At 34.1% G+C, this 20,602-nt stretch overlaps 1 protein-coding gene across 3 annotated transcripts in view; it reads right to left on the bottom strand.

The window, feature by feature from the left end:
* The window catches only part of LOC114123317 (ion transport peptide-like), an 87,157-nt gene that overhangs the window by 804 nt on the left and 65,751 nt on the right, over positions 1-20,602 (bottom strand). The window contains exons 1-3 of one of the 3 annotated variants that reach the window (XM_050204749.1): positions 16,281-17,013; positions 2,656-2,981; positions 1,020-1,149 (exon numbers count right to left, since the gene is read on the bottom strand). In XM_050204749.1, coding sequence (XP_050060706.1) covers positions 1,020-1,149; positions 2,656-2,981 — 456 coding nt within the window. In that variant the 5' untranslated portion in view covers positions 16,281-17,013. Of the gene's footprint in view, positions 1-1,019; positions 1,150-2,655; positions 2,982-16,280; positions 17,014-20,602 lie in introns of those variants that run through there. The other 2 variants (XM_050204748.1, XM_027986251.2) reach the window with 2 other exon arrangements.

Here is a 20,602-nt window from a genome sequence, read left to right as displayed (position 1 = left end):
TAAATAACAAACTGTATCACTTTCGTAAACAATATGAGATAAAAGAAAAGTTAAGATGGATTATGTCATACAATCTATTCCTTGTCACCCTTTCGAAATAGTAATAAGAATTCTGCCGACAATAATTTAAATAAATTAGCGTTTCGCTGCCTCTCCTGTTTAATTATATACATAATATATTATAATATGATATATTTTAGTCAATTTCTGTCCACTGAGCATTCATGATGATAATCGCTGAATATGAAATCTCCATAGAACGTAATATTACAGACTCGCGTACTATCCCATAAACGGTTTAATTAACTATACATATTGTATATTTTAAAATATAATGTTATATACTTAATAAAATTGTTTTGTTGTTATTCTAAACGTCAAAGTTCAGCGTTTCACGTATTTCCACACGTAATTGGTTTTTCTATTGGTCCATTTTGATTGTGAAATATTAAACAAAAACTATAGAAACGATAACTAATTTTGCCTATAAACCGACCTATTTAAGTAATCCAGAACACGTCGTATTTTTTAATAATCGCATGACTCATTACCACAGGGCTCGGATGTTGTTTTTAAAAAAATTTAGTCCTGTTGTATAGGTTAGAGAAAACAAAATCGTCTCAAATAAAACGATTGCGGTGTAAATTAATTTAATGCAACGGTAATTTACAATTTAAGAATTTATTAAAATTGTACCTTTATATATTTTCTTATATTCTTAAAGGTATGAGCATATAACTTATTAAAATATTTTTAAAATATGCCATAACATTTTTTGTAAAATCTCAAAACGGATATAATTAAATTGACATTAAAAATACTGTTAAGCGATAATAAGATTTCATTATATAAATAAAATATCCAAGTATTTCGATTACATTTAAGTACAACGACATCCAAGCCTTGTATTACGCCTATGTACCCGTGTAGATGATGATGAAGAATAGGATAGGATCGATGGAGCGTAAAAATAATAAATAATAATATTAATAACAATGATAAACAAAAGAAAAAAATACCTAAGCCCCAACCCCGACAGGATCAGCCCCGTGCAACTGTTTAATCCACTTCTGTATCTTTTCCACTTCATCCTCAAGCAGGAGCACGTCCAGACATCCTTTGAAAAAATCTGTCGTGAAGCAATTTTTCCTGCAAAACCAACTGTTTGTTAGGTATTTGTTGACGTCTGACCGTCGACAAAACGCGTCGAGGGCGAGTAGATGTTTTGGGGAGGGGTAGGGGGAATATTCGTGTAGATTAAAAAAAAAACAAAAACAAAATTCAAAACATTCCGCACGTCAAGTGACGTAGTTAATGAAATGAATTCGAAAATGCGAACGTCGGACGCGGACGATAAAATATTATATAATTGTTAAAATTGTTTATCAACTTGATCTGATGGAGGACGACTCAGTTTTTGGTATTAAAATCGTTGTGAAAAATAAGATTAAACAAACCGACGGATGAGTCGTCAGCAGTTACGATCGAAGATGATGACATATAAATACGACGATCAAAAATATATTATACGACGTTTATTTTACTTTATTATTTAGTATATGGTTACGGTTTGTGGATTTTTTCTCGGAAAATATTATATTATACCTACTATCATCGATTGCATTTTTTCATACAGATGCTCATCGAGTGCAAGACCGACAGCTATCCTGCCGAAATCGTGACGACATGTCGACATATTATTATTATTATTACATTGAAAGATATGCAATCACGCGATATATTATATAACAGTTATTATAGATATTATAATTGTTATTTATATCATTATATTATGTTAGCATAATGTTTAACGTTACATAACATGTTTTAATTTACGCTTTGCGATGTTTGTCGAACAGATAGAAGGAAGTGTAATAATGTGTATAAGTCCGGAGAAAATATGCGATATCCAATCTCGGATTGAGAGGCCCGTTTAGTGCGTTCGAGCATCATATAATATTATACAGTTCAACAATGGTTTTTTGGAGTATAACGTCGATCGGTAGTGACTTAGATCACGCATACATTACATGCAACGTTTGCTGATATTATCGGCTAGGTAGGTCTGTAACTATTGTAAAATATTTTACACCAAACATAACTGCAGTGTATAAATGCATCTCGATTGTCCTGTATGGGCTGTATTCATGTACACGTGTCAATCTATTATATCGCGGAGTGAAAAATTCTGCTCAAATTCCTCAATTATGGTGCGAATTACGCAGTGATATATTTATTCCTACTAGCGACAAGACGATCGTTTTCTCAGTATTTATAATCGTCGCGTTTTAACAAAAAAATTCCAACGTTAACGTGTAAATGAGTATAGGTGGTGGTGCTTCATAACCGTTTATCTCAAAATACATAATTTATTGTGATTATTGTGCAAATATATTACATGTATTGTATAAAGGGAGCGTGTGTTATCGCAAAATGCCATAACATCGTATTAATTTTGTTACGCGAATTTTTAGCGAAAACCAGCTTCGTATAAAGGGGAAAAAACGAGCGGATGACGTGCGGCGGCGAGTAACGGACTTGGACTTGCAATTATTATGTGGGTATACAGTTATCGGGTGTGTGGGCGGTGGGTTTCGGGTGATAACGGGTCGAACGGGACGTGATGGAGGGGTACTGAGAGAGGGCGATGCGAACCTGCACAGTGAGTGGAGTTGTGGTTCCCGGAACAAGTTGTAACAGTCCTCGCACACCCTGTCTAGTCGGGCGAATATCGTCTTGTCGTACACGCCTTTGCACTGGATGTCGAAGAACGACCGTTTGCTGAGCGGGTGATCGATGCCCGACAACGAGGGCGACGACGAGCCGGCCGCGCCGTTACCCGTCATCCGGTGGTGGCCGCCTGAGTGGTGGTGTAGGTGGTGAGCGGCCGGCACGGCGACCACGGACACAGCCATTATCGCCATCAGCGTGGCGACCAGTACTAGTGCGGGTTCGTAGCCCATCACACTGTATTTCGACATCTGTAAAAAACAAAACCAATTATAGACAAATTGTATAGGTGAACATAACCGCGTTAACGGTACAACTGCAAACGATATTATACAAAAAATTAAAGACAAAAATGTAGGTAAAAAAAAAGGAGGTGTGTCCACCGTGAGCCGTCCGAGCCAGTCGTCGATATTAAATTCATGACTCAAGACCGAGAACATTACATATATACGAAAACGGACATTTTTAATGGCCGTAGATGAGTTTCTAGGGTGCGCGATGGCGCCGCCGCCGACGGTATTATAGTGCGATAGCTTCGCATGACATCATTGGTCCCGCGCGAATATATATAGGTATACACGTACATGAGAAAAAATTTCGTTATAGATTTTCATTTTATACAGTAAACACTTTCGTTAACCCGCGGTGTGCCTCTTGTGTTAGATTTTAAAAACTGTTTTTATTATGAAAATCGCTTTCGATTTAGTCCGTGCAAAAATATATCATTATAATATCATCCTACACTATGGAGCTGTGAATTGTGATCTCACTGTAAAAGTACAAAGCCCGTCGTCGTCTTAATAACGTCATTAAAACGAAATTTTATTATATACAAAGTCTAACGTGAATAAACTGCCACTGATAACACACACACAAACACACACACACACATAATATACAGGGCGCCGTGATGACATATTACGCGTCGCCAAGTATACGTGTATTATAATAATCTTGCATTATTATAGTATTATATATGCTACGGTGCAAAGAGCTACAACTTGAACAAATAAAGAAATTTCTATGAATATATTACATTATCACTGCCAAATTTTTTAAGTTGCGCAATTTTTCGCGTAAACGCTGTCGCCCGACGACGGAACCTCTACACACACTCACACATACACAAACCTACACGATATTTATATATATATATGTGCTGTAAACGCACTCGACTTTATATAATATATAAATATTTACACGACCGCGAAATCTACAATATTGTGATGTTTATTCAGCGCTATATGGGCTGACGACGGTAATATTATTATTATATATCTATTATTTCGTGTGTACCTAAACATATTATTATAGACACCAAACGGTTCGAATTCGTACCGTCATTTCTGATGCAGTGCACGGTATACCGTAAAATATATATAGGTATCTATAGATATATTCCGTGCGATAGTAGACTGTAATACATCGTGGCGACTTGGCATCACGACGGACGCGACGGCGGTGCCGCGAACGATAATAATAAAATATTAAGTATTATAATTTTGTCACCGATACAATTATAATATTGTAAGTTTAAATATATATACATACGCTTAACATCAAGTCACCACATACCAGAGTTCCGGGCCATATTGCCCATGTATTAATGCTATGCACATACTTTATAAGTCTAGTGTATATATAATATATTATATTATTAGGTGTAGGCATTGTCGGACGAGGGAATAATTATTTATTGTTCTTACGCCAATGTCACCTCGGCAGATCGGCGCACGCGTCATCGTCGTACATAATATTATATAGATGTATAACAGATAGGTACGTGGTATACAACTGCATCACCGCCGCTAACCCCATACATAATATTATACGTATACCGTGCACATCGCGTGCGTCGAGGTTTGCTAGGTTCCACCTATTTACGAATAATATAATTAAAATATTTAATGAACGTTTGCGTTTTTTTTTTTATACAGCTTTCGCGTACATTTGGGTAATACAAATACAATATTCGGATCGAGGTCGCAAAACGAATTCTACTTACATGAAACGATTTTTATACATCCACTAAACGCACCGATTGACATAACTGTCCGACTCCCGCAGTTCTGTCCGTTTTTATATTATATGTTTTACACGTATGTGTTCTCCCAACGACGATGACCTAGCGTTCCAAATATTATTATAACACATTAACATAATATATATATTATATATTCAGCTTTGTGAAACGAGGATTTTTTTCTTTATTATTATTTTTTTAAAACGAACGATTTATATGTTGTTGTCGCGTAAACGCGAGCGACAGTGTTTAATTCCGAGAAAAACTAGATTATCATTTTAATAATACGTTATGTTCGCCTCAAACCCATTGTCGAACCAATTAGAAGCGTTCCACGGTTTTTTTTTTAACCCATTTTTGTCCGTTCTATCGACTTGGCTGCGACGATATAGAATTTTAGTAGAAGGTGTGAAATGTTAATAATATTTATCGTGGTTAAAAACAATACAATTGCGTTTACGATTTTAAATGTTTTTCATACATACAATGGGTTATTAAACGATGTTAATTTTTTTTATCTAATCGTCGTTATAGTCGATTTTTTCGCCTAACTCAGAGTAGTAGTAATATCTATATATTATTATACACGTAACTAATTATATTTTTTGTATTAAGTGCCTATAATACATCAATTTACAGCAAATATTACATAATAATAAGTGTTGTTTTCGCGTAAAGCTATTAATTAATAATAATATACAGGTTTAGGTACTTGAACGAGATGCATTAAAGGCAAAGTCATATTATTGTAATAACACTTATCTTAGAAAAACGATGAAGATATTATTATATTATATATATATTAATATATCATACGTTATAGTTTTAAAAATAAATGTATTATTTTCTGTTATATATATATGTATACATAAATCACATGTGTTCTCCTTATACGTTAATAATATACTTTGAAATTAATTTTGACTTGTGCCTATATTACTGTTTCTGTCAAAGCTGTTTGTTTCCATTTGAATAAATCGCGTTTATTACACGCGTATATTGTTGGATTTATACGACTCGTAATAGTGTATAAATACTAGATACTTACATTTATTTTTCTACGAAACAAAATGTATATAATAACAAGACAAACTGTGTAAGACGATAATTGATTGCGCGTTTATTTTGTGGTGTAATATAATGAATAATGACTATGTGAGAAAAAAACTTGTGCTGGATCCAAGAAAAAAAATCGCATTATAATTTATATACTAAGATTCGAATGATAAATGCACATAGAAGCTTTCTGTTTTCTTCTTTGGCGAGTGCAGCACATATGCAATAAAAGTTTAAGCCGGTCGCAAAATTCACTTACGACCTCGAATACCTCATTTGTACATTTAATGGCAATAAAAATTGCGCCGTTTCGCAAAAACATAATTTAGACACGTGGATTCCCGTATATGTATAATATATATAAGTGTATAATATAATGTTTATGTATATATTAAACAGGTGCTTATAGCGTACGACTAATGTAGATTTAAAATCGATTAAATGATTATGTGATCCGTGTCGTGCAATCGGTGGATGAGCGGTCAGAGGATAGTTGCGTGTTAATATTTTACTATGAAATTTTCTTTGGGAGGCCCGGACACGGGAAAGAGACCTTGGACAGTTTGTGAACGATTAAAACCCAAATAAAAAATGTGCAACCAGCGGATATACTCGTTATTATCATATTTTAATTAATATATAATTACCCATCGTAATCGTATATATAAATATATGTAAATAATATAATCAATACTAAATGATGTATTATTTTCTACCAATCAGTGCACGTCGTTGTAGTAGTTGTCGTTGCGTCGTCTATAAACGGTATAGGTGGGTGAGAGGAATCGATCCTCCTCCCCACTTTAGAACTCTGCAGTTCTAAAAACACGTCATTATCGTAAGTCTTACACGTAGCCTACGTATAGCAACATAATAGGTATATATCTATATATCATATATTACGTGCACACGCGGCGACAACTCGTGTCCGGAATAAGTCTGCGATCGTAGGACTACATCACAATAATGGGACCCCTGTTTTTTGGTCTGTCTCTGTCTCAATTGATATCGCCTCGGGAATCGGAGCCTTGACCTAGATCTAAAGACACACATTCCGCGGTAGGCACATCATGGGATCGGTCCACGGGAGATGAAAAACAAAAAACACTGAAAAGTTCATCGACCCCATTGATTCGTACAGGTGTGCGTATGGGTATCATCACGAAAGAATGAAAACGTGGCACGCTATATAAAAATTCGCTCGCATAACTACCCTCGACGGGCGTCCGTGTACTTAACTTATACTTGATGGAATTGTTCGTATATTCAATGTATAGAACGTCTCGGAAAGTCTCGTGAGAAATTATAACATTGTTCGTATACTTATATAGGCATTTATCGCGTGATTTGTAAATTATATTATTATTATTCTTATAGTGCGATGCGATAAGCGTATAATACAGTTTGCGAGCGGAAACCGACGATGCACAATGATTATACCTAATATAATAATATATACAGTATTGTGTACACATGTGGAACGGCCGAAAGTGTGAGTAATACGCGACGTTACTATATATTATTATTATTATAATCAATTATAAGCTCTTTATACACACCAAGGAACGGAGCACACACGTACACTGTTATATCTCTACAGATTGATAACCCGGACCGAGACATCAAAGATTTATTTCAACGGACTGCCGAAAACTGCCTACTCGCGCGCTATCGAAATTGCACTTGCGAAATAATAATAATATCGTATAATAGTTCACTAATTACTCGGCGTCATACACAATTTGCGCAGTATTAAAATATAATTAGACATATTATATATTGACCTTTTGAGTTCGCTAAAGAAATTATAATATCGATGTATACGCGAGCATCATCGTAATGATAATTTATCATACGTACATCAATATTATTGTGAATACCTAATATTACTTATAAGTTTAATAATAATAAAGAAATAATGGAAACGGAATAATTAATATATTTTTTATGTACCTTCATAAAAAATTTATTTTAAGTCTGCGCATGTGTCATAATGTTGCCTAAATAGAGAATAATACATAGCATTGATAAAATATTTAATCAACGTATTTAGGTAAAATTCCCATCTATAAACACATGGTTATTTTAGGAATCTGTAGTATACGCTAAGATTTTCATTTCACCCCAACCGGAAATCGTTATCGAATCGCGCTTTTCCCGCGGAGGTATTTCTTACGAATATTTTTTTAATTTTATATACGTCTGTATATTTTGTTTTTTTTTTTTTGGCACAAACGCTGCGCATCTCATGCAGTCCGTGAAAACGTGACACGATTCGTTTGACGTCAGAAAAAAAAATTAAAACCGACGTATTTCTGCAAGAAGAACCTTTGGCCAAAACTACTCTTTTCGCACGACCGTGACATCCGACGGCCATAATTGCGTGTGTGATGATAACGTTACAGCTTTCGTAATAGACGTGAACAAGAGAATTGGACAGTTAATATTATTATTATTATTAATGCTGAACGAATTTCTCGAAAATCGTGTATAATAATAAATAATGTCGCTATTCCTAGACACGCGTAAGTCTGTCTATTAATTCGGCTATTTGTTTCTAGATGTCGGCCGTGCGAAGTTAAAACACCAAACGTCTATATATTCATTTCAACACAGAATTAATTAAAAATCGCTCCGAGTCGCCGACAGAAATAACTGTAAAACCGTATTAGATAGTACGAATGTACGACGATATCGCATTTGCTTCTTAAAATAATGTAAACATATTAATATATATATATTTAATTTAGATATATGTATATACTGTCGCCATCTGTACTTAATATCCATTATTCGGGTGGAAGGTGGGGGAGTTGAATTGAGATAACTTTTATAAATGTTGACACACGAACTCATAAAATAATTGGAATGTTAATTCTGCAGAATAAGTCGATGATAACATCACGAATATCGAACTTTCAAAATTTTCTGCACTATTTGCATTTTATCGTTGATTATTATATATTATATTACTAGTCTATTTTATTACACTATTTTTAAAACATTTTTTAAAATCAAACCACTTGTAATATATTACAACAATTATTGTTAAATTAATATAATGTCTACACTCTATACATACTATTTATTATTCTGGTTAATATTAACATTAATTTATGTTTTTATAAAATACGACTGCAGAAATATTAATGCGTTACTAAATGAAAAAAAATATATAGGATCTCAAAAAATGTCTGTACCATTTCTTTGTTTTAACGCCAAAACAGTTTTTAACGTTAAATTTAAGTGGGTCGTTCAACTGTGCAAAAATAAAAGTGTACGCGCAATAGTATATGGTATTTTCAGTTTTAGCACGATTGAATATTATCGTAGTTACCTATATACACTATACATAATATGATGCTGAACAATAAATTAGATTAGTGTTATAGATTTCTATTGAATGGAAAAACATATTTTCTTCACAAAATCGAGAGTAATTCATTGAACTGGTTTATGTATACCGGATTTTTTATAAATATAATACTAAACGACTGTGTTTAAGATACCGTGGTACATAGTAACTAACAATAATGTCTCACAAAAATGTCCTTATTGTAGATAGAAATGTTAGTCGAGGTTTTACTTCAAATTGTTTTGTTGGTACACTCCGAGAATAAAAAAAAATTGTCATTCAATGCGCGTACATATTATTATATCTGCGTTCAATACACTTATTTGGAGAACGCTCTAGTACTTAAGATATGTATGTATTTATGAAATTTAACAATCATGAGTCATAGAATTGAACAAACTAAAGTATAAAATCGTTCAACGACTTAAGCTGCGCAATCAGGTAGCAGCATACTGTAGCAGTGCATAAATCTAGACACCATGTTAAAGAATTAATCATCCTTCATACAGTGTACACGCGTATTACATGACTAATAGGTTCCTAACTACCAACAGGTTACAGTGCTACGAGCCTACGGTTATTAAATCCTACTCAACACAATAGCATAAGTATAAATATAATTAATATTATGTAAGTGAACAAGACGACAGGATAAAAATCATCTTGTTTTGTCTAAGGGTTGATGAGAAAAATTTCATGTAGCTCACGTGACGAGCCTCGCAAAAGTTGAGGCATATACGAGAAAAAAATTTTAATCGCTTTTATCAAATTTTGAAAATAACCAACTGTTGACAATAATCCGTGCACATGTGATGGCCATTAGTAGTGTGTCATTTATTTTATTATAGGATTAACAATAAATAAGTGATCGGATTATGATACACAAGTCTACACAATGCATAAGTGTTTGAGAAAAATATTATATGCTGCACATTATTCGGTAATCGCGGAAAATTGCTATAATTTGAACACAAACCTAATAATAACATACAACTGTCAAGCACTCATTTGCACGTGTTCACGGTATAGTTTTTGAGCGATCTATTTGATTTTAATCTATTTCTTATCAGCCACGTGGACGTATACGTCATAATGTGATAGCATGATAGCAGCACAAAAGCGTATTACAATTCGAATATTTAAAATGTATGATTAATGATTATACATACTTATATTAAAATTTAAAAGGAAATAGTTAGTAGTTCTCCCCATCTAAATACGGCGCTCTAGAATTGGCTATTTGTAGTTATCTTTAATAACTATAATATTATGTATAAAATATAATATGCAGGCATATTAAACATCTAAGAGACGACTGAACAAACAAACTACATACCATCGCGTGCTTGTGAAAATCAATTATAAAGTACACACCTATTAGACTAAAGTAGGTGCACGTTCAATTATATAATAATTATAAATAGTGTAATCCTATCGAATACCGATAGTATTATATATGCTGTAGGGTTGGGCCATATCGCGTTCACCAGATTTGCCACTCATGAAAAATCTGCAGAAAAAATGAGAAAATGACGCCATGGCCCGCTATGTATACCTATTATATCATATATTCCATATTATGGTGTATAAATATACACTCTAATTAAAATATAATATATAACAATATATAAATCGTTTGTATATGCGTCGCGGTTATAAAACTTATAATTACATGAAATACCAAATGGTTAAAAAATTCTTCGATAAGAACAGATAAGCGTCAAAAAAAAAATATACATGTAGAAAAATAAAAACAATATTGGAACGGAGTAAGTATTATTAAACCTGTGCATGTATAATAATATCGATGGTGTTCGTGTACGTGCCTAACGCGCGATATATAAAATCATGAGTGTGTGTAGTATACCTAAACCTAATGCCTATATAGTATACTATACTATAATAATATTATACAGAGTGATTCATCAAGTATGGTCACCCTCATTTTATTCTTTAATGACGAAGTATTTAATTTTTTATCTCCTCAGGACTCTGGATCACTTCTTAAGTGATACAAAAAATTCAGGAATTTAAAATATGGTCTTAAATAATAAATATATTTGAAAACCCCAAAAATCAGATCTTGAAGGATTCCATTATTGAAAAAGGGGGAATGAGAGCGTTCTTATTGAATAACTCTCTATATATATTTTATATATAGGTATAATATAAGACAGTATATGTATATGTGTGTGTGTGTGTGTGTGTGTGTGTGTGTGTGTTATAATAATTTCGTTTGTAGTTATACTTGCAACGTAGTTGGCAATGGTGGACGCTACAACGGGGGTGAAAATATTTTAGGAATTTTGATGTTCTTTTTTTTTTTGCAAAATCGTAATCCGTTGTTATCAAAGCACGCACGACGACACTACACCACCACACTGCTGTTCAACACACACTGGAGAACGAGCGCGGTGCTCGAGACGCAATAATAACAATAGTAATAAATAATAATAATTAGCTGGCATAGTGGCATGATGCGGGTGCCATTTGTGGCGGTGGCCCTGTATTAATATTATTGTATTCGTTTCACTGTATAAAATAATACACTACCTATCATATTATTTAATATTAATGATATTATCATATTTTAGAGCTGGTATCAAGATTTAAGAAAGATTTTGTCAATCAAATCTAATATATTACACAGGTATAGGTACTATTTATTTATTATTAAGTAAATGTATTTAAATTTTATCTGCAGCGATATATTTGTGGCCTCACGATTCGGGGAGAGAGGGTAGAAAATCGTTAAAAAATGACTCTTCTATCTCGAATCAAACTTGTAAAAATTCCGTTTTTGTCAAGATCTCAAAATTGAAACAACGGATTGGCGAAATATCGAGGTCGGAGTTTATTATTAATATTTATTATCTTTATTATTATTGCGGGACAGAGGACGTTAGCAAATTCGTCTGCGTTGGCCGCGAAACACTCAAGCACGCGTTCAGCGTTTATTTGCGGACAGACTGTAGAAGGCGGCTATTACGGAGGACACGCACGGTTGACCGGTAGAAACCGTCTGGAAACGTTCGCAGACGTCCTACCTGCGTGGACACGCTAAACAATTTACAGCTGCGGCGTAGACGGATAAATCGTAATTGCGACTGCAGCACAACATAAAATATTACTCAAATAATTTTACGCGAAAATATGATAAAGAAATTAGTTATGAGTAGGACAAAAAGCGACCGATAAATCGGGTGGCGTCTCGGCGATCGAGTATACGAAGAATATTATGAATGACACACGACCTGCACGAGAGTGATCTGTCGCACACACGTCTCTCGACTTCCACTCGAATTCTAGTCAGTTCCGGCGTGTGAAAGAAAAACAAGACTCCCTCAGATTTTCAATAAGTGTTTTTTAGTTTTCCAACAGTATTTTCTTACGATAGTTACTGTAAAAACGATTAAGTACTTACCTACATTTATTTTAAAATTTACGGACCAGAAAACGGGTTGAAAAATATATTAAACACGTTAAAAATTATTTGTAAGTTATAAATCAATTAAGTAGTACAGTACATACAGTTACACTCGCTACACAGAAACTATATACTACCACTTATTAGTTATTAACATTAAATTACATCATAATAAAATGTCAATAGTATAAAAAACAAACAATTTTAATCATTAAACAATCGGACGAAAATAGCCGCTTATCATATAGGTATTGTTTATTTTAGCCGTTTATAATGGTATTTATCGCTGTGATTATTGGAATAATTTGTCAATAGTGGCGGACCGTGAGAAAAAAACAAACACAAATCGTCGGTGTCGCCATTGATAGCAATATCACGGGCATTACACGGTGATCGACGTACGACGATCGTTGGATACATTCGAATAGAATAAACTCGCGTTTTATACTTTTTGAAAAAAAAAATTTAAAGCCACTCTATATTTAGTACATCGGCAGCAGGACCTCGCGAATTTTAACGGCCGTGTGCATAGCACACGCGCGCATGTTATTAAATTTACGGTATTTTTTTTTTCTTTCGGTTTCGGTATGACGTACGTCGCACGAGGGTATATATCAATACACGAATAATTATTATTGTTGCCATACATATAATGTTATTATTATGCGTATTCATTTTCCGCCTACTCGGACGCCGCCAAACACAGACCTAAATACGACGACGGTGGCCAATTAGCCGTTCGCTAAGAGAATATTACGCGCAATTTCCTCGGGCCATATGTGTATACACGGTATATATACATATACAATATATATATAATACGTTATATGGCTAATAAAACGAAAATAAATAAATAAAAACGACGTTTCTATTTTTAAAACACGCGCCGCCTCCGCAACCGGTTTTGCACCATTGATTTATGCGGTCGATGATGACGATAATAATAATAATTATAATCATACATTTCTTCATTTATACGCACGCACACACACACACACACACACACTCACGACTGTATACCGGCCACCGGCCCCTGTCCTGTCTTGTCTTGTCTTGTCGTCGACGGAGCAGACGGTTTCCCACGACGGCAGCGGCAGTAGTAGTATAGATTGTCTCTTCGGGACAATATAATAATATTATACACACGCGGTAGGTACAACAAACGATAACCTTATACGGCGTCGTATTAATTGACTGAGCGAGCGAGCGAGAGAGAGTGAGACGGAGAGAGACAGAGAGGGATAAAAAAAAAAATTCTACTGAAGGCATAGGTAAGTCTGGAAAAACTTAATGGAGAAAAAAAAACACGACCCGAGACCGACCGCGTTTATTTCATATGATTATATTATTATGTATGTTATTTGTATTTTATATTCAAGGCGGTCCCTCGGCCGCTTAAAAACGGAAATTAACTATAAAGAAAAATAAAACACGGGCACCCAAACCAGCGGCAAAGACGGCGGCGGGGTCGCACGCTAAATAGAAAAGAATTCAACGCACCGCCGCCGCCGCCACCGCCGCCACTTGCCCAACGGCTATTTCAGAACATCCAATACACACAATGGTTATTTTAGATTTATTTTATTTTTATATTGCCTGTTGTATTACTTGTATTATATACGCACCTATACACACGAAATGTAACCGATTAGTTCGCAACCGTTGGTGTTTATACAACGTGCTCGTCGTATACGGTCGTTCGCTGGCGCGTTTTCGTTTACGTTTGACGACGTTGCGATGAATGGTCGTGTGGGGCATCATTATTTCCGTCGGAAAATCGCGGCGACCGACCCCGTTCGGACGACGGTAAACGCGGAGGCGTGCGCGGCGCATCACCCCGGATGAGACGCAGCTCCAAAACGTAAATCCAAACCCATCGACGAAAAACTTAATTTATTATTTAATACGTTTTCATTTTAATATAGTGTTTTTTACACACCACAGAAGATCCAAAATAAAAAAAAAAAAATGCAATACGACGACGGCGTTTCTATTCCATTAAATTTGGCATTTATATTTTCAATAAATCGTTTTTAATCACATTTCCGAACTAAATTATTAATGTACACTTGAACACCACCGCATCCGATATCTAATACTATATCAGTCTAACTTTTTTCGTCTCTGGCGTTTTGACGAAGTGCAGCACTGCAGTACTGATCAATGGTTTATCACATATTATCATTATTATTTTAAGCCTTATAATGGATTTATTATGTATTACGCATCGGTACGAATAATAATAAATCGGTAGGTAATATTATAATTTTAATTTAACTACAATATTATTATTGAGATTGATAATAATAAAATAATTTATCAGTTTATTTAATAAATTATATTTTTATTGAATGATTATCGCGACATTTTACCTACTGCAGACACATTATTTTTCAGCCATGTTAAAACGTAAATCAATTACGTAAAAACAATAAATAATCTTAATCATAACAATAAATTATTCAATATTATTGACCAAAAATAGGAATCTGCGACGATTAAAAACTCGAATAAACTGACCTTTCAACTTTCAGTGAAAGTGATACCAAAATACATTATGTTTATATGTGAACTATAATATAGCTGTACAATGTACATATTTCTCAATACTATAATTATTTCTGTGATTGTAATGTATAAATTTAGTATTTCAGATTAATCTAGATTATTTTTAAGAAAGGTGACGTTTTGAAATCAATTTGGAATAAATATTAATTCTGACAAGTTATAATCATACGATGATATCGATGAGATAAATATTACGAGAATTAAAAAACAGCATTATTCAAATGTATAGAAAAATTCTTAAAAATCGTATAACTATGGATTTATAGTACGTAATATTAATGTGTTGACGTATAGATCCAGGATAAAATCGTACATAAAACTTTTATGCTCATTTTATATTTATAATATATTGTGTAATAGCTAATAAATAACGATATAGATAATACTGATATCGAGATAACCAAAACGCGTCAAATTATATCTAACTGCCTTTCCTACATAATATTATACTCGTCGAGTGACACGTGCGAATCAAAAATGTCGTGGTTAACCTGTTGCACTATCGTCGAACACGATATATAATAATAATACCTGTTGGCTGTTGCAATTAACGTCTACTGCGCGCGGGCGCGGCGATACAATTAGAGCTTGTACACATGTTAATAATACAATAAGTAAGCTTTCCGTGATACATCCAACGTCGAACACTCGAAATCATAATAAATCATGTTGATAAAGAGGTACATAAGGACTTTCGACTAATCTATTCGAGTTATCGTCGTACATTTTTGTGCCATTTGTCAACATCGAAGCGCCTATAATAAGACACGCGAGGTGCACGCGATTTATCATAAAAATAATCTGATTATTATATATATATTGACTTAATAGGGGACACAGCGGCGGAATCGATCGCGGGAACAGAATTGGAAACCCAGGTCATAGGTAGTTCTGCAAACGGCAGAAATACCGTTTCGACCGAGAAACTCGTCTATACGGGGTGGTTGGTGGTGAACGCAAAACAAATAAAAACTTGCTCAGTGTCAGTGGGTTTATACATCGGAAGGTCCTAGACGCGATGACGAAGTGACGACACTAACCTAGGGCACGCGATGATGACGGCCACTGGTGAACGGGGGTCAAAGGGGTGCGTGGGACAAACAACGACCTACGGTACTTACTGATTTACGAGAAACAACGGCCGTGGCTGAGGTGGATGAGCGGGCGATGCTGCCCGTTTGTGGCGACGTTGCGGCGGCTGTCTGGCGGTGGCCCAGAGGACCTCCGGCTTTCGGCTGCGGCGTCGGTAGTTAGCCGAGCGGGACGACGAGCGAAACGTGTCCGGTCGCGATATAAAGTTTATACAGAACCGTCCGAGGGTGCAACGGTAGCGCACTGGGCCCGGTTCAGGTTTTCGAGTGGTTGAGCACGAATATGTATTCGACGAAACTGTCTCCCGACGGTTTGTACGCCGGTATCATTTTAGTGGCGCGGAGACCATATTTCCTCTCGCACCGTGCAAAACGAACTTGGTACCTCCGGATCAGGCGGGCGGGCCTCGGAGGAGAGACACACGAAAAAAGAAAACGCACACACTGATGGAGCGGCGACTCGGGGATAGAGGGTCGAAGAAAGTCTCGAAAAAAAAAAAACCGACGCGGTTCGAAAAAAAATTCCGAAAACGCGAGTGTTTGAAAAAAAAAATTTATCAAAACGACACTCGTCGAGCGGACGAATTTTTAAAATAGTGCGTGTGTTTAATATTACAAAATCACAACAATAATCGTATACGTATCGAGCAATATATATGTGTGTGTGTGTTTGTGTGTGTTTAATTGACGGCGACTCGTTTTAAACTAAGAACGAGACTGACGAGCGTTGCACGTTTATGCGCCAAACTGCGATCCACTACTCCATCGCGGCGAGTCGCCGCCGGACACGGTTCCCTCTCTCTGAGCGCCGGTCGCTTGGCTCCGTTCCACCGCCACAGCCGCCGCCACCGTGTGTACATCGCCGTGTGTACGTCAGCTCGTGGGCACTGTTCACACACACACACATATGCGTATAAATTTCATTACTCTTGAGCTCCCGCGTGTGTGCGTAAGATTTTTATTATATATTAAACGACCGCGATTCGCGTGCTCGTCATCGTCATCGGCCGCGCCGGCCAGTCTCCCGATCGTGTCGGCCCGCCGCCGCTGCCTACCCCTCTCGTCGTACGTCGACTATGACGGCGGCGGCGGCGGCGGCGCTCGCGGCGATGTATCCACCGACCTCACCCCTTCACGGTAGATTCGATTACGGTTTTTATTTTTGTCGTCGACTTACCGCGCGATAAACGATCAACCGCGGTGCATTGTTATAATATAGTTGTCTAGAGGGGGTGGGGGGAGGGTGAAATGATGTTTGTAACAACTATTATTACCAAATAATAATATACATGGATGCAGGATACACCTACTTTTAGACTTTTGTGCCGATATTGTATAACGGAGTACTTACTCGATTTTCACGTCTGACGAGTTCGTAATCGCGCAATGACTGCCAGTCGACGTCGGTGTATAGATTAAAGTCTTCAATTTAATAAACTGAATGGAGTTAAAAAACCTTATTATTGTTTTAATCGTTTAAGCAAATACAACTGCAATGCTGCTATGAAATGCTCAAATTTCGGGACTTTTTAGCGCTATGTCAATTTAGCATGGTTTCCGACACGTTTCCAACAGCAAACAATGCAATACTCAATCACTTGTTTGATAAACAACTGAAAAATCAAATTCCATTTATTATTTTTACAGACTATAATTTAAATTCGTTTTATACAGCGTAGTTATGAAAATTGAAAACAAATCCTAAAATCCTTAAATTCTATCAATCGCGATTCTTTCTTTTAATACAATACCATAATTTTATTTTATTGGGTTATAAATTGCGGAGAGTAAAACATTTTCTCTTATATCACAAAAATAAGTCAATTATTTTATAATAGTAGTAATTTACCGATAAAGAATAAAAGTATTACATATTATAGTATAAATAGAAAAAGAAAATTAATAATCTAAAATATTTTTAATTGTATTAAAATTAATGTTAATTTAAATATTATACGTCTTGTCTATATCAATAATCAATCGGTGTTCCATGATAACATTGATAACTGCAGTTATAAAGTACATTGTTTTTAACTATCATAATTCTTATTATTTATTATGTGAATAATAGGTTAATTAGTTAAAAAATAACAGAATAAATTTTATCATTAGGTGCGCTATTTTACTCAAATGCAAACCCAACTAAATCCTTATAATATATTATTAGAGCACAAAGTACTGAATAATATGTCATTCAAGAATCAAATAATGAATTCAACTCGAAATAATAATATATTATATTAGACTTTTTTTTTGGAATGATAATAAATGACTTATAGTCACTGCCTATAATAATACCACACATTAAATAATAAATTTTCTTAATACTATATTTACAAGATTTCGAAAAATCAATTAAAATATTATGTATTGAATAAGAACTATATGGGTATTATATTATGATGATGACACGTAATATATATTATTGTTACTAAATAAATACTTGGTGAATGATAATGAATATATAAAAATTGTATATATATTAAACAAAATATTATTTATTAAAATGGTCACTCATGAATTTCAAAAATATTCGTATTTTACTTTATTATTTTTACATATAATAAAATATACCTACAAATATTATTATCAATTAATCATAAAAAGTTATAACGATCAAAACAAATATCAACAAAATTGTATTAAACGTAAGTTATACCCCATAAAATAAATACTAATTATCCAGTATAATTTTGAGAATTCAAATTAAATTTTCAATGTTGACTGATATATAGACATATTATGCCAGGTTTTTACAATTTGTTCATTTACGTCAATAGGTTTAGAACAATAAAAGTAAAACTAAATCTTCCACGATGTTTTTCTCGTCCTAAAAATAATATAAATGTGTGTAATATATATAGAATTAATTTATTTCAAAATAAATATTTCTTTTATTTTAAACTGTTGTTTCTCTTTCTCACTCATAACGATCATGCCAAAAATTATTTATAGTAAAAATTTACAGAAATATCTTAGCAAATAGGCCGTAGACAACGTTTTTCTTGGGCTTTAATTTTATTAGTTATACAATTAATTTTAAATTATTATTATATATTATACTTACAGATCTCTAGTGACAAATTCAAATAATGTATTAATGTATATACTTATTGAATTTCATTAATTTTTAATTTTATCAATTATTCCTTGTAATACACTTTTTTTATAGATTTCTTTGTCTAGCATTGTGTACGAAATAATAAATATCATATATATAATATATCTGAGCATTATGATTCATTCATTCATTCACTGAAAATGGTATTTGAATATGATGATTAATATTGATCGCATAAACTGTGAACTCTGTAAATCAATATCAATGTAGCTATATATCTAATATCGGTGTATATATAGTTATTATATATTGTATATATTGTAAGTATATATATCATGTATTTATATACCTACAATTATTACGACATAGGGTGTGCATGTATATGCGATAGTGGTTAATATTACGAGTATAATGAAGTTATCATCGTATCGAATATAATTATTATGTTTTATAAGTTATACGTGTGTGTAAAATTGTTATCGGAATTTTCACATTCCCTTGAAGTTGTTTGCGCGAAGAAAATTGAAAACAAAACATACTTACCTACGTAACGCTGTGCATAATAATAAAATACATACCTAATAATATCTTGTACGAATATTTAAGGAGAACATTATAATGTGCAAAATAATTTACCGAGGTCATATTGTATATATTACATTACCTACTATACATATCAAAAACAACAATTAAATGTTTGGCGCCGTCGCCGTGCTATAAAGAAAGAAATAAGTTTTTTTATTAAATCGTATTTATATTCTACTGCCGATAACTCTGAAAGTGTAATTTAACAATCTGTTCAAAATACGATAACGTAATGACCGCGATGCTCTTGGTGAACTTGATAAAGCCGATGAGATCTAGACACAATACGCATTCGCAGTGTGCAGGCAAAAAATACGTGTTAGGTATATATACTAAAAAATTAAAATATATAAAATAACCCAAATAAGGTATCTAATTTCGCACGTAGCAGAAATTATATGATATAAAGCTATATTAATTCATAGATATATTGTATGGTGACTCGCCTCAGTTAGCGTCACGCAGACTCAGTGGCGTGATTACTAAGAAGGTTGGGAGTGTTGGATAACTGCAGGGGGTCCTAATAGTTACTGATAAAGTGGTCCTGGTAAAATCAACAATCGTCTTTTTCCGTATTTTATGAGTGATAATTAATGGCAAATTTCAAAATAATCACCAAAATCATAATGTTTTAATAAAAGAAATAAAAAATACTAAATATGATTAAATATATATTATTGATAGGTAATAACGAATTAAAATTATC

Source organism: Aphis gossypii, chromosome 3, assembly GCF_020184175.1.
Source record: "Aphis gossypii isolate Hap1 chromosome 3, ASM2018417v2, whole genome shotgun sequence".
Taxonomy (NCBI): domain Eukaryota; kingdom Metazoa; phylum Arthropoda; class Insecta; order Hemiptera; family Aphididae; genus Aphis; species Aphis gossypii.
This window is presented reverse-complemented; position numbering and strand designations above follow the sequence as displayed.